Here is a 13,876-nt window from a genome sequence, read left to right as displayed (position 1 = left end):
CTAGGTATTATTGTATAATTACTTTATTTAACTTGTATATATATATATATATATATATATATATATATATATATACACTTTTAACTAACTTAAGCTAATCACCGTTCTTGCATCTTTTTCATATGTCTACTTAACTGCTAACATGTATATAGACATTGTAACTATAGATAAGCACAGTTGCTTTATGTTCTTTTCTGACTAGTCTGATGAAGTTTTATATCTGTATCTACTCCATGTATGAAATTTTGAGTGATGAATAAATTTCTGTTCTATTATATTCATATGTGGGCCAACCTAGTTTGAAGATTTGCAATTTCCCAAAAATGAAAGTGTAAATATAGCGTAAATATAAACCACTAAATTAATTGAGCATGCATATTAAAAATAAAAAAGACAAGAGTTTGGTGTAAGATGTTTTGCAAGGGTCAAACTGGAGGAACATTTAAAGCAGGTATAAAAGAACATAGAAAAAAGTCTCCAGAATGGAAAAATAAATTCAGCTCCTCACAGAGGGCATGAGCGCCACTCAAATTCGTGGCCAGCCTTGACTGCATGCAATTATGAATTAAAATATACTGCAGAAGGTTCTGTGAGAAATAAAAATTATTGCAATATTCTTGCTCGCCACCATTGAACTGTTTGGAATTTTTTATGACCATTATTTACAGTAACTAAAAAAAATTAGTACCTCCTTCAAAGTATTTATGTTATTTTGCTTTCTTTCTTCTTCTAGGTATTGATTTTTTAAAAGAACTGTTCGTAAATAATGATCATAAATAAATATAGTTTAAAACACTAAAAAACACTTTTTCGAAGAACATCGAACTAAAAAGTTGAAATATTTTTTTTAAATAACCTTAAAACAAACAAAAAATACCAGTATTATTGTGAAAAAAGAGACGGGCGGTTGATATACAAAAAATATGACACAAAGCGCCCACGCTTTTTTTACAATAATACTAGTATTTTTCGTTCGTTATTGTTTTAAGCTTATTAAAAAATTTTTTTTCAACTTTTTAGTTAGATGTTCTTTGAAAGAGTGTTTTTTAGTTTTTTAAAACTATATTTATTTTTCATTTTTTGGTTTCGTATGCTATAAAAGCTTATTTTTTAGTCTTTTTAAACTATTATTTATTTTATCTAAACTTTGGGATCAATCAGCCGTATACAGGGTGTAACTAAATAAGTGTAAAACATTCATGGAGGTGATTCCTCATCGAAAAAAAGATAGGATCTTTCATATAAAGAAATTTCATTGGAGCATCCCTTGTTAAGATACAGCCCCTTAAAGAGGGTACATAAAATTTGTTTAACAATTTTTTTCACAAGCACTAAAAAAGTTACAATATTGAAATTGACCTGACGTTTTGTACTACCAAAAAGATACTTAGCCAGAAATATATTTGGTTTACCCCATGGTTGTAAGGGGTGGAAAACGCAACCCCTAAAATTTATTTCCAATGTAACTTTTTGTCTCATTATTTGTTTACCATTTAAAAATTTATTTCCGATAGCCTGTTTCATTCTAAACAAAAAATGTCTCTTGGGTTTTTTGCCCAAAATAAACCAGTTCGAAGCAAAAAATTATTTTAGGAACAACTGCAGAGATACATTGTCATAAATGCGAACTGGACTTATTGTTATTTTGCTCCAATAAAGTTTCTTTATATGAAATATCCTTTTTTTTTTCGATGAGGAATCACCTCCTTAAATGTTTTACACTTATTCAGTTACACCCTATATTGTTTAGAAAAATGACCGTTGATATTTTTCGATTCCGGAGAGGCAGCAGGCGCGCGTGTTAATAAAAAAATACTTTTAATGAAGAAAAACATGTAAAGTGAATTCGAATTATATCAAGAAGGTTACATACAGCGCCGTCTGCTCGCGAATAGATCAAGCAATAATGTCGATAATTCAGTCAAATACAGATCCCGAACTTGAGAGTTACAAATAAACATACATACAGGTGAAGCTAATAAAAGCGTGTTAATAATAATAATCAATTAAAAAGGCTCCCGTTGTGAGTGGGCGGTAGTTAGGAGTGATAAACGCTCATGTGTAGGTGCGAGAGACGTGAATCTCCCCGTGTGGAAGAGCCCTTCTTACGCAGCCGTAATATCAAGTCATCGGAGATATTATTTCAGAATGTATAAACCTCTGAAAAAGCTAGCCACTCCATAAATCTGCGGCCTTCAAACCCGAAAAATAGTGACACTGAACGTGGATTATATTTCGTTCCGAAAAATTCCACTCCCGCAATCAGATAGTAAACGAAAATCTTTGAATCGCCGGTTGTATCTTGAAACAGCGTTTTTGTTTATTATTTACAGAAATAACATATTTCCAATGTTTTGCACACAATCCAAATGTGTGACGCAATATACTAAAAGTCCTGTTCCAACGCGTATTTTTGCCGCCAACTTGAAACCAGCATTTTCACTGGAATCGTAGCAACCCGAAAGGGAACTTTGAATCAAGCTGCGAAAACAGGAAGTTGTGATGACGGATTCGGTTTTATTCTATAAGTGAAAAAATAACTGAACTATTTATTTTTGACGAAGCGCGGATGAAAAATAATATTGAGAAGATCGGTTTTGGAAGCAACGGAATTTTCGACATACACAGTGTTCAAGGTAGGGACGGCCAACATGGGAAAATCGTAATCCGCCAGAGATGCAAAATCGGTTTAATTGGGAAAAAGTTGCTCAAGTTCCAATCATGTGTGATACATCAGTGAAAATTGTCGCAAAGAGGCTAACTTACTAGAAGGACCCCTACGAACGACAACCCTCAGAAGTCGAAACTTGTGGAAGCTAAGGACTAACGAGGTCTTACCTCTTGTGATTCCTAACACGGGTTGGACGATAGCAAGTGAAAATCGAGCGTTCACCTTGGGGCTTGAACCGTCGACTCACACATCGGCCGATTGACTGACTGAACAAAGCACCCACGTCGAACCACCCGGCTACCGACCGACCTAAGTCTCGGGCCTAACACATAGATAGGGTTAGTCTTATTGCATTCACCGCTTTTTCAGTTATTACTAGTCTCCGACCAAAATAAAAAATACTTTATTATACATTTCTCTTCGACAAATATAGGGTCTACTGTACAGAATATTTACAATTTTTACATCTCTTCCACAAACGGGAGTGGTAGAAGGAGGGGAAAAGGATTGGTGAGGGAAAAGGGAGGATCAGCAGGATGAGACTTCAATATTGAGCCCAAACTCTATCGAAAGCTTTTTGGATGTCCAACAGAACCATAACTGTATTCTTCCCCTGATTGAAGGCTTCCTTCACCCCGTGAACAACCCGGATCACTTGAGAAGTCGTATTCCGACCTCACCGGAACCTGAACTGCTCCGCGGGAATGAGTTTCATTCTATCTTCCAGGCGAAAAAGTCTACTCAAGAGAATTTTATCAATGACTTTCGCCACCGCACTGAGTATTGAGATCGGGCGATAGCTATCAATAAGATTTTTCCGTTTTCCAGACTTATGGATGGGCACTATCTCCGCATGCTTGAGACAATCTGGGTAGTGTTGGTGTTTGATTATAGCATTGACTATATGTACTAGTTGTACAACACTTTTTCGCGGCAGACTGCGCAGTAGAACTACCTCAATCCCATCGACGCCTGGGACTTTATTTTTCCCCAGGCACCTAATGATTGCAATCACCTCCTCGACGTCCGTGATCCACTTCAACAATGTCGGCTCCGGTATCGTCGGCATCGGTCTGCTCAAGATGTTATTTGCAGTGCAAGTTGTGGCTCTGTGTTCATCACAGACGTCGGGCCCAATTTGGTGGACACTGGCAAAGTATTCTCCAAACAACTGAGCCTTTTGATGGTCCGTCACCGCCTGCACGTCACCGTTCTCTATAGTCGGCATGGCCTCAACCGGTTATTCAGTTTTTTGGCCATCCTCCACAAAGAGTGATCGTGGACGTTAAGGCTTTCGAGTTTTTCCCTCCACTTCCTGTTCCTTATGCGCTCGTCAGCCTCTGCAGCAAGTCTCAGCATTTGATCCTTGCTACGGGGGTCATGCGTTCTCTGCCAGTCCTTACACATTCGATGTTTTCGCCTAATGAGGTCTAGTGCCCGACCGAAAGTTCGGTTTCGGTCGAGTTTCGGCAATAAAAGGGTGTCGGTTTCGGTCGAGTTTCGGCAATAAAAGGGTGTCGGTTTAGTCTCGGTGGCAAACCTGCCGAAACTACAACCGAAACTGCATTCGGTAGTTCTCGCGCTGTGATCGGTCATGTCCGGCGCGTTGAATTTCATACAAGCTACGAACATTTTTCCGCGTCTACGTGCCTAATCATGTCGTGACTCGAGACTAACTTTGTGATTTACTTTGTTTATTACATAAATATTAAGTACCTATTGTGATTTTAGGTAACAACTTATATAAGAAATTTTATGTTTAATATTTTTGAAAAACCATCAATAATATTCAAATGAAGGATCTACACCTACTCAAATGAACACCTCACCTATTTTAAGAATTTTTAAGATGCAATTAATATTTTTTCAAACAAAGGTTTGTTATGTTGATAATCAATAAGTAAAAATGTCGAAGACTGCATAACGTTGTGATTTAAAGATAAAAAATAAAGACTGACTAATTATAATAACGTTTTCTTTATTTTTCCCTCAAAACATAATCCTTGTAAGGAAGTTTCGGTTTCGGCCGAAACTTAGACCGTTGCCGAAATTCGGTTTCGGTCGTAAAAACCAATTTCGATCGGACACTAGTTAGTACTTACCTTCAAATGATAGCTGTTGAAATTTCATGATATTCGACTCATAAGTTTGTGAGTTATTGTGCTAAGAGTGACACTACTTTTGTTATTTTCAAAACAATGGATCAAAAACAATTTCGTGTTTTAATTTTACACTGCTTCTTGATGGGATAAAATACTGTTCATGCGAAGCAATGGCTTGAAAAGTGTTATAAGGACTCCGCTCCATCAGAAACAACAATTAAACAAACGTTGGTTTGCTGAGTTCAAACGTGGTCGTAGAGAAACCGATGATGCAGAACGAAGTGGACGTCCAAATGATGCAGTAACACCAGAAAACATAAAAAAGTCCACAAAATCGTTTTGAATGATCGAAAAGTGAAGTTGTGTGAGTTAGCTGACATTGAAAATATATCAAAAGAACGTGTTGACTTTATATTGCATGAGCATTTGACTATAAGGAAGCCCTGTTCAAAGTGGGTGCCGCGCGAGCTCACTGTTGATCAAAAACAAGAACGTCTTGATGATTCTGAGCAGTGTTTGACCATGTTTAAACATGACAAACCGGAATTTTTGAGTCGATATATGACAATGGATGAAACATGCATCCATCATTTCACTCCGGAATCAAAACGATCGTCATCTGAGTAGAAATGTTAAGGTCTCAGTAATCACCTGATATACCAGGTGATTTTTGGCACCAAAAAATGTAAAATTGTGACGACGGTTCCTCAGAGACAAATAGTCGAATTAGAAATCTGTAAACAGCATTTTGTATAAAAGTGGAAATCGGAAAACGTTTTTTTTTTTTTTTCGATAACTTGAATAACATCAGAAAAATATTAAAAGGAAATTGGCGAATTTCACTTTATGTCTCGGAAACTCAAGCAGCGAAGTAATGAATCATTTTCAAGTGGCTGTTCCATAGGCGTATATAATCATAATTAAGTCGGTTAAAATGTGATAAATGTAGTATTTATTTTAAACATTCAATGTTGTACATGACATAGTTTTATAGTTGAATGTATACGGTGAGTAACAAAAATATGGAGCACTCGCATTAATAATTAATAGATTATTTTTAATTGAACACCCAAAATTGTTTTTACTTTTGAATTTCGATAAAAAAAAATTCAATACCGTCTATGAAAGTATGTTTATGACGCTCTCATATACCAACATCCTTTTTATTCTGTTGATACTCTGGTAGAAATGTGTTCGCAAATGACGGGAGTTTCAAAATCTTCGATATATAGTTACTCGCACATAATGGGGTGCATAAAAAAGCTATCTTGAGCGGTCCGCCATGTTAGATTTAGAGTAACGTCATGTTCATTTTCGTATTCCTTTCAACAAACCCTTTCATTTAATATCCGTTCGGTGTATAAGAAATAGTCCCTCATCTTGGGTGATCCGCCATGTTGGATGTATAATGGCATCATTTAGCCATGCATTGTCATCGGTTGAGGAGAAGTGCTTCAAAATTCAGAATCAAGATTTGATTCAAAAAGCTTGTAAAAACGGACTTCTTGGCTGGAAATTATTGATTTTACCTTAATTTTTTCAACTTCAACACTTCATTAATACTAGTTGCTCGTGTTAATGGACAATATGGATGGACATTCTTCCAAAATTTTGATTGCTTGTTTAAATTTTGTCTTATTCGCTATAAAGAATATACATTTATGTATTCTAAATAAAAATTGGTAATACACAATGCTAAAAAAATATGAAACGCCCAAAAAAAGTTTACCATTCAATACAGGGTGTAACTAAATAAGTGTAAAACATTCAAGGAGGTCGAGATCGAAAAAAAGATAGGATCTTTCATATAAAGAAATTTCATTGTAGCATCCCTTATTAAGATACCCCCTTAAAGGGGGTACATAAAATGTTTATAACAATTTTTTTCACAAGAACTAAAAAAGTTACAATATTGAAATTAACCTGACGTTTTGTACTACCAAAAAGACACTTAGCCAGAAATTTATTTGGTTTACCCCATGGTTGTAAGGGGTGGAAAACGCAACCCCTAAAATTTATTTCCAATGTAACTTTTTGTCTTATTATTTGTTTACAATTGGACTTAAAGGAAAAAACCAAGAATCCAATATATTGCTTTGCTGACAACAGCACAGTTGTCTCGTCATTCCACTTGGATTCCAGGACATCGGCTACAGAGGCACATCTTCACCAGCAGAAGGAGGTTGCATGTCTCAATGAGGATCTAGAAGTGATTTTAAATTGGGGTGAAAGTAACCAGGTTCAATTCAATGTCACAAAAACCCAGGCATCGATTTTCTCCAAGAAGATAAATGTCTCCGAACCGGATATAATAATGTCAGGTCAGACAATTCCGCTTTCTGCTTTGATAAGTTTGTTGGGGGTTAAAATGAAAACCAATATGTGTTGGCACAATCATGTCGCTGGAATTGCAAAGGCTGCTTCAGATCTCCTTCGGAATATTTTTTTCTCATGTGTGGAGCTCTGCCTCCAAACTTACCCTGAAGTTGCTGGATTCCATCCAGAAAAGAGCCATCCGCCTGATTGGAGACGCGAACATCACGTGCAACCTTGATATCCTGGAACATCGAAGAAAGGTTGGAGATTTGTCTCTTTTCTATAGATACTCTCACGGGAGGTGTTCAAGTGACTTGGTACATTTAATTCCATCAAGAGCGGTAAATATCAGAAATACGCGACGTACTGTGGCTGCTCATCGTTTTGAGGTTCAACTCAGTACACCTCGAACTTCACTGTTTAAGAACTCTTTCATCTGGGGAACTGCGTTTATGTGGTCTAAACTTCCTGAGAAAGTTTTTTCAAATGGGTTTAATCTACAGAGATTCAAATCCAATGTGAATCGAATTTCCAACAGGCACAGCCGGTCGGTTCGACGTGGATGCTTTGTTCACTCACTCAAATCGACCGCCGTGTTAGTCGGTGGTTCAAGCCGCAGGCTAAACTATCGATTTTCACTTGCTATCGTCCAACCCGTGTTAGGAATCACACGTTTAATAGGTAAGACCTCGTTAGTCCTTAGCTCGCACAAGTTTTGACTTTTGAGAGTTGTCGATTGTATGGGGGCGACATCTGGTTAATGGAAAAACAGATTTTAAACGGACAGATGAATTGAAACGGGTATATTTTTAGGAGATATTAATTTTTGGGAAAGAAAGGTTTTGGCTTTCACTTCTTCATTTTTGCACAAAAAATTGTGAAGAACTTCTAAAAAAGAAAGAAAGCAATCAAATTCAAAATAAACTTTTTACAAAGATGCTTAGGTCATGCATAGAAGTTAATTTCGGATACAAACTGGAATAAAACACCCTCTTGGAACAACTACTTCCATATGAACATTTAATTATACGAAAATCACTTTTTCCTATTTAGTTTGTATTCTAGAATACGAGGCTAATGACATAGTAGAAAAAATTATTAATTTAAAGTAAAGCATGAAATTTTTACTCTCCAACTGTGCATAAACTTTATATTGATGGATTATCAATCATTATATTGAAATATTTATGATTTTATTTGCAGGTGAACTTGGAACCCAAAGGACGATTACACATCAGGATAGATCTGAAGATAACATCGAATGGTATGTACAATATTTTCAGTAAACAGAACTGACTGGTTCATTCTCTTTCCATTGATTTCATATTTATGAAGTGAAGTTTGAAGTTCATTGAACATTTACTTTATACAATAATAATAACTTCAATAATCCCAAGAAACTTACATGTTTTATACAAGGAAATTAAAAAAAATAACTAATGAGCCCCTACCAAGTAATAAAAAGAATAGAATATATGAAATAAAATAGTGAATACTAATCAGTGAAATCAGTCAAATGGAAAATGAAAGAAATGAATCAGTTCAATCTGGTATTTCTAATGATATTTCATAATAATTTAATTATTTATTATTCATCATCAATAGATGTGCAATATTTTTTCATTTCATTTAGTGATAACATTGATATTTTTTTATGTAATTCGGCAGTCTAATATAAAATTTCAATTCCAATGGAATACAATGATTTTCTTCCAAAATTTCTTTTTGTTTGTACAGTTTTTAAATGATTCAATTGTCTGATGAGATGATCATGGCTATCAGAATTAACGATATGTGAAATATGGATAAAATTACTGATCTTCAATTCAAAGATCAGGTTTCTAGGTTTATATAATTTATTTGTTGGCTCTTGAAAGGGTAACTGATTAATTCATTTCAAGGTTTTATATTGTAATGATTTTGAGGGCTTCAACCCAGATTTTGTTGGAGTACCTCAAATAGATATTAAATATTTAATTGCAATTTTGAATTAATCACACTGAAATAAATAATATTTAGATATTTTAGGGCAAAAGAGACTTTATTCTTGATAAAATGCTGTCCTTGTTAAGGTTCAATCAATGTATAATCCTCCAAATTTCAATTTTTTTGTACTCTGGATTCTACAATTATTTGAAATAAGAAGACTCATATTATTAGGTGAGATCCTTTTGGATATATACATATAACCAGATTCTTGAGGATCCAGTGTTAATTTATGAATATTCAACCATGACATCATGATAGTAAGGTCTTGCTTCATTTTATTATTTAATTATTTTGTGTTTCTAGAGAAATGAACCAATGTAGTGTCGTCTGCAAATAATTTAAGGTTACCATGTCAATTCATTTCAAATATTGAATTTATGTATATAAAGTAAAGTAAAGTAAAAACAACCTTCCACTCTTGATAGAAGTTGCAAATAAAACTGCAGAAGAATTCTCACACTGGTGTAAAAATAATGGTTTACAAGTTAATATAAACAAAACAGTCTTCATGCTCTTCCAACAAAAAAATACTACATATGATTACAGTCCCCTCATAAGAATCGATCATAAATCTATAGAGCAGGTCAGTCATATTAAATACTTAGGACTTACAATTGACCAAAAACTGACTTGGGAACTACATGCAGAAAATCTTACCTCAAAAATGAGTAGCTTGTGTTTTGTAATGAGACAGTTACGGGGAACTGTTTCATTGCAGGTACTCAAACTGACATATTTTGCACTCATACAGTCTGCAATGTCTTATGGGCTGGCCTTTTGGGGAAATTCCGCCCATATGACAAAAGTATTCACTATGCAAAAAAGGATAATAAGATGTATGGCAGGTCTACGTCACAGAGAATCCTGTAGAAATACCTTCACTGAACTGGCACTCTTAACATTGCCTTCACTGTATATATTAATCATAACAATGAATATCAAGAAAAATGAATCAAGCTACATTAAAAATAACATGATACATAAACATCACACTCGGAATGGTAATGAACTGCGACTACCCTACTCTCGACTGGCTCTTGGTCAGGGATCCTCAAGTTATCAAGGTATCATCTGCTATAATAAAGCACTTCAGCTATTTGAAACACATGTAATTTCACTGAATTCCAAAGTGCTTTACTTGATTACCTTACCAAAAATGCATTTTATAGTACTGAAGAATTTCTTCAACTCTAGCTATTATTGTATAGTTACTTTATTTTACTTGTACAAATAATAATAAAAAAAAAAAACTTGATTTCACAATTTTAACTAATTTAAGCTACTTGCATATATTATCTGTCACTGTTCTTGCATCTTTTTATTATGTCTACTTAACTTCTAATAACATGTATATATACACTAACTATAGATAAGCACAATTGCTTTATGTTCGGTTCTGCCTAGTCTGATAAAGTTTTATACTGTATGTACCACATGTATAAAATCTTTTAATGATGAATAAATTTCTATTCTATTCTATTGTATATATATATATATATATATATATATATATATATATATATATATATATATATATATATGTTAGAAGTTATTGAAGCTTCAATCCTAAACTGTCTGACAGTGATAGAACAATGCCCTCTTCAAACAATCTGAGAATATCTCCACATGGATCTAGTTTATTTGAAAGGGTTACTGAATATGAAGAAATCAAAGTATGTAATGCTTTACCAGGTCATCTTAGGTCCATTTGGGGGGTATTGGCTCATTCAAAGTTAAAGTCAAACACTTATTACTGGATAACTGTGAACGAAGGACTTACAGCCAAAACTTTTTCAATTTTTCTCGTATATCTTCGGAACATATTATTGTTCAGTAGTTGACAAAAGTAGGCAACTCTGCTACAACCTATTCTATATTTTTTGTCATTTATGAGCCACCCAAATTCGAAAATCCCTGTATAAAGGGTACTGATGACTTGTTCCAAACAAGTCCTAGGAGAAAAAACTAATTTTTTTAACATATTATTCAAATAAATATTCACACATATCATGTATTCATGAAGTTAAATATAAGGTCATTAACTTGATTTAATTTTCTTTTCAAAACAAAATTTTTCATAGCTTTTATCATTATAGATACTGTTTTATATTTTTTTTTTTTATATAAACTATATACTGAGTGTATTTATTTTCAGAATATGGGGCCAAGCCGAGGGAATTCAAAGAACGCCAAGGCTTCAATAGGAGACGAGGTGCTATGCGAAGAAGGGTTCATCAGGTTAATGGTCACAAATTCATGGCAACTTTTTTGCGTCAACCTACCTTTTGTTCCCACTGTAAACTTTTTATTTGGTAAGCAAGATATATAATATGTTTCAGCTTAAATGCCGAACATTTCCAGTGACTAACTTGTTCTTTAAATTCACAATTGCAGTACGTACCTAAAGACCAGTACACTCACTATTCTAGTTTTTACTGAACAGCTTTGACATTTTATACCCATGACTGCTTTTTGGAAGCAGAATAAATGATCGCCAGTGATTAAAAAAAAATGTTTGTGTATGTTTGTTCTTTTTCCATCTATACCAATGAGTTTTGAAATTGATTGACAATATTTTTTTTTCATTATTAATTAATTCCAGAGCTCATTGTCACAACCTGAATGAATACCTTTGATAATTATCTCTTTTATGGATTCAAATCCTTCAGAAATATTACTGTTATTCAATTTGGACTAGAAAAACTTGGTCTTTATATAAGTGCTGTGATCAGTTATGATATTAGTTTCTGTCTCTGTTTGCACTAAGCTTTAAGGGCCCTTTAAACTGAAAGATATGTGGGAGCTTGTGTTATGCAATGATTTATTCACTTTTGACTCAGTAGTGTGGGGTTTCTACCAACTCATTTGAGTTTCAAGGGATTATTGTTTTACTAGAACAAAATACTTTAGATTAGTCAAAATACCTTGATTTGGTCATGTCAGACTTGTGTACTCACATTCATCTTTACTAAATTTACATCAAGATGCTTTGCTGAAGTTGAAATCCAATTATTGTAACTCCTTCAACTGAGCACATACACAAAATTAACCATTACTATCAACATTATTAATATGTGCACTATCATCACTTGTGTTATCATAGAGATCTTTTAACTAGTAAAAATTATTACGAATTTCAGCTTCAATAAATAAGATTGTATTTATTTATTTCAATGCAAAAACCAATTGCACAGATGTCAGTAAATTTTATATATTAAAGAAGAAAGTAATGTTAATCGTGAAATTATGAAACGAAAACAAAAATTAATTGGCGCTTTGGGGCAACTTCATTGATTCCAGTGGCGCATTTGCTTTTTCAACTGCAGGAAGATCAAGATCTTCAGATGATGTGGTGCTGCAGGTTTTTCCGGGTTTTCCTGCAGCTGAAAAATCAAATGCGCCACTGGAATCAATGAAGTCGCCCCGGAGCATCAATTGATTTTTGTTGTTGTTTCATAATTTCATGATTTGTATTACTTTCTTCTTTATTATTTCACAGATTATATACATATGCTCACAGAATCAAAAAATAATAGTATTTTCAACTGATTGAAAGATAATAAACATCAAACAATTTTCACTATAATTAGTTCTGCAAAAAAGATTTTTGAAAATATCATTTCTGTATCTTTTTAGATTTTCAGAGAATACAAAGCTCGACTATTTCCGGAACAGGCTCGAGATGAAGTTTCCATTATAAATTTGTCCTTTAAGTACATAACCCTTAGATCTTTGATTCAATCTGTTATTGTTACATATTTTCTAGTATATATGAAAAATCAGAAAATTACTGATCCTATACATGAAGTTTTATATTTATTTTTAGGCCATAATTTTAGGCTAATTTTGTACTCAATTCCAGAATTTTGAACTCTTCATTTAACAGAGATATCGTGGTTCTACTGGTTTAACGATAACCATAAGTATAACGCTTAAAAAATTCACGGTAAAAAAAACAAGGATGACCAGATCGACTCTCAACAATAACCTTCAAGTTCACTCTTTCAACAAATCTTCAACCCAATCCCAGTCGACCTTAGAGAAATAAAAAAATTCCAAAACTTATAGAATACAAGTAAAAAAAAATTATATTACTAAACCTCGATAAATTCCGATAAATATATTTATTCTATTGATTTCGTGATGCACCTAAAAGGCATAAAAGGAAAACCTATCCCTGTTGTCTCCGTTGGTTCCTTCTCATTATTACAACAAACTTCTTTTTGATTGATTACATTGTTGCGTTTCCCCGTGGGTTGACCAATAATTGACTACACTGAATAATCAAACTTAACTTTATTTCACTTTAAATACAACAAACACTTCAACTAAACTTCAACTATTATTGGAATGTCAATCGCCTTACTAGATCACTTTGCGTACCGCACTGTAACGTCCACTTGACTGTCCCCATATGCTCGAGGCTAGCGTTTATATATCGTAATCGAATGCAGTATAAATTTCGCCGAAGTTCCATCGAAATCGGTAGCATTATTCTCGCTGCTTCTAGAGTGGCACGGAACATCGTATATTCGCGCGCTCTTAGCTACGTCACGATTGGTTAATGGCTACTAGTGGCGGCTGGCGTTATTTTCTTTAGAGCATGATTTACAACAATATACTTTCTCTCAACTAATTAACATATAAAAGAAATTTAAAAGCAAAGGGAAGGGTGCCGAAATGGAATACAGACATCTTTGCCTAGACAATTTCTGCTCCTAAACCAGATGCCTCTATATAGCAGTAACCAAAATATATGTATTGTTATCAAATAAGTTGATAAATTGAATTGAATTGA

The 13,876-nt window shown here is 34.0% G+C and overlaps 1 protein-coding gene across 1 annotated transcript in view; it reads left to right on the top strand.

Moving 5' to 3' along the window:
- Pkc98E (Protein kinase C) overlaps positions 1-13,876 on the top strand; it is a 46,202-nt gene that overhangs the window by 6,934 nt on the left and 25,392 nt on the right. Inside the window, exons 2-3 of the mRNA XM_074171198.1 lie at positions 8,293-8,353; positions 11,234-11,390. Coding sequence (XP_074027299.1) covers positions 8,293-8,353; positions 11,234-11,390 — 218 coding nt within the window. The remainder of the gene's footprint in view (positions 1-8,292; positions 8,354-11,233; positions 11,391-13,876) is intronic.

The sequence above is a fragment of the Leptinotarsa decemlineata genome, unplaced genomic scaffold (genome assembly GCF_025532065.1).
Source record: "Leptinotarsa decemlineata unplaced genomic scaffold, Ldec_3_MD MMD2_tig00000010_RagTag_RagTag, whole genome shotgun sequence".
NCBI classification, from domain to species: domain Eukaryota; kingdom Metazoa; phylum Arthropoda; class Insecta; order Coleoptera; family Chrysomelidae; genus Leptinotarsa; species Leptinotarsa decemlineata.
Note: the sequence above shows the minus strand (reverse complement) of the source record. Positions and strands in the feature narration are given on the sequence as shown.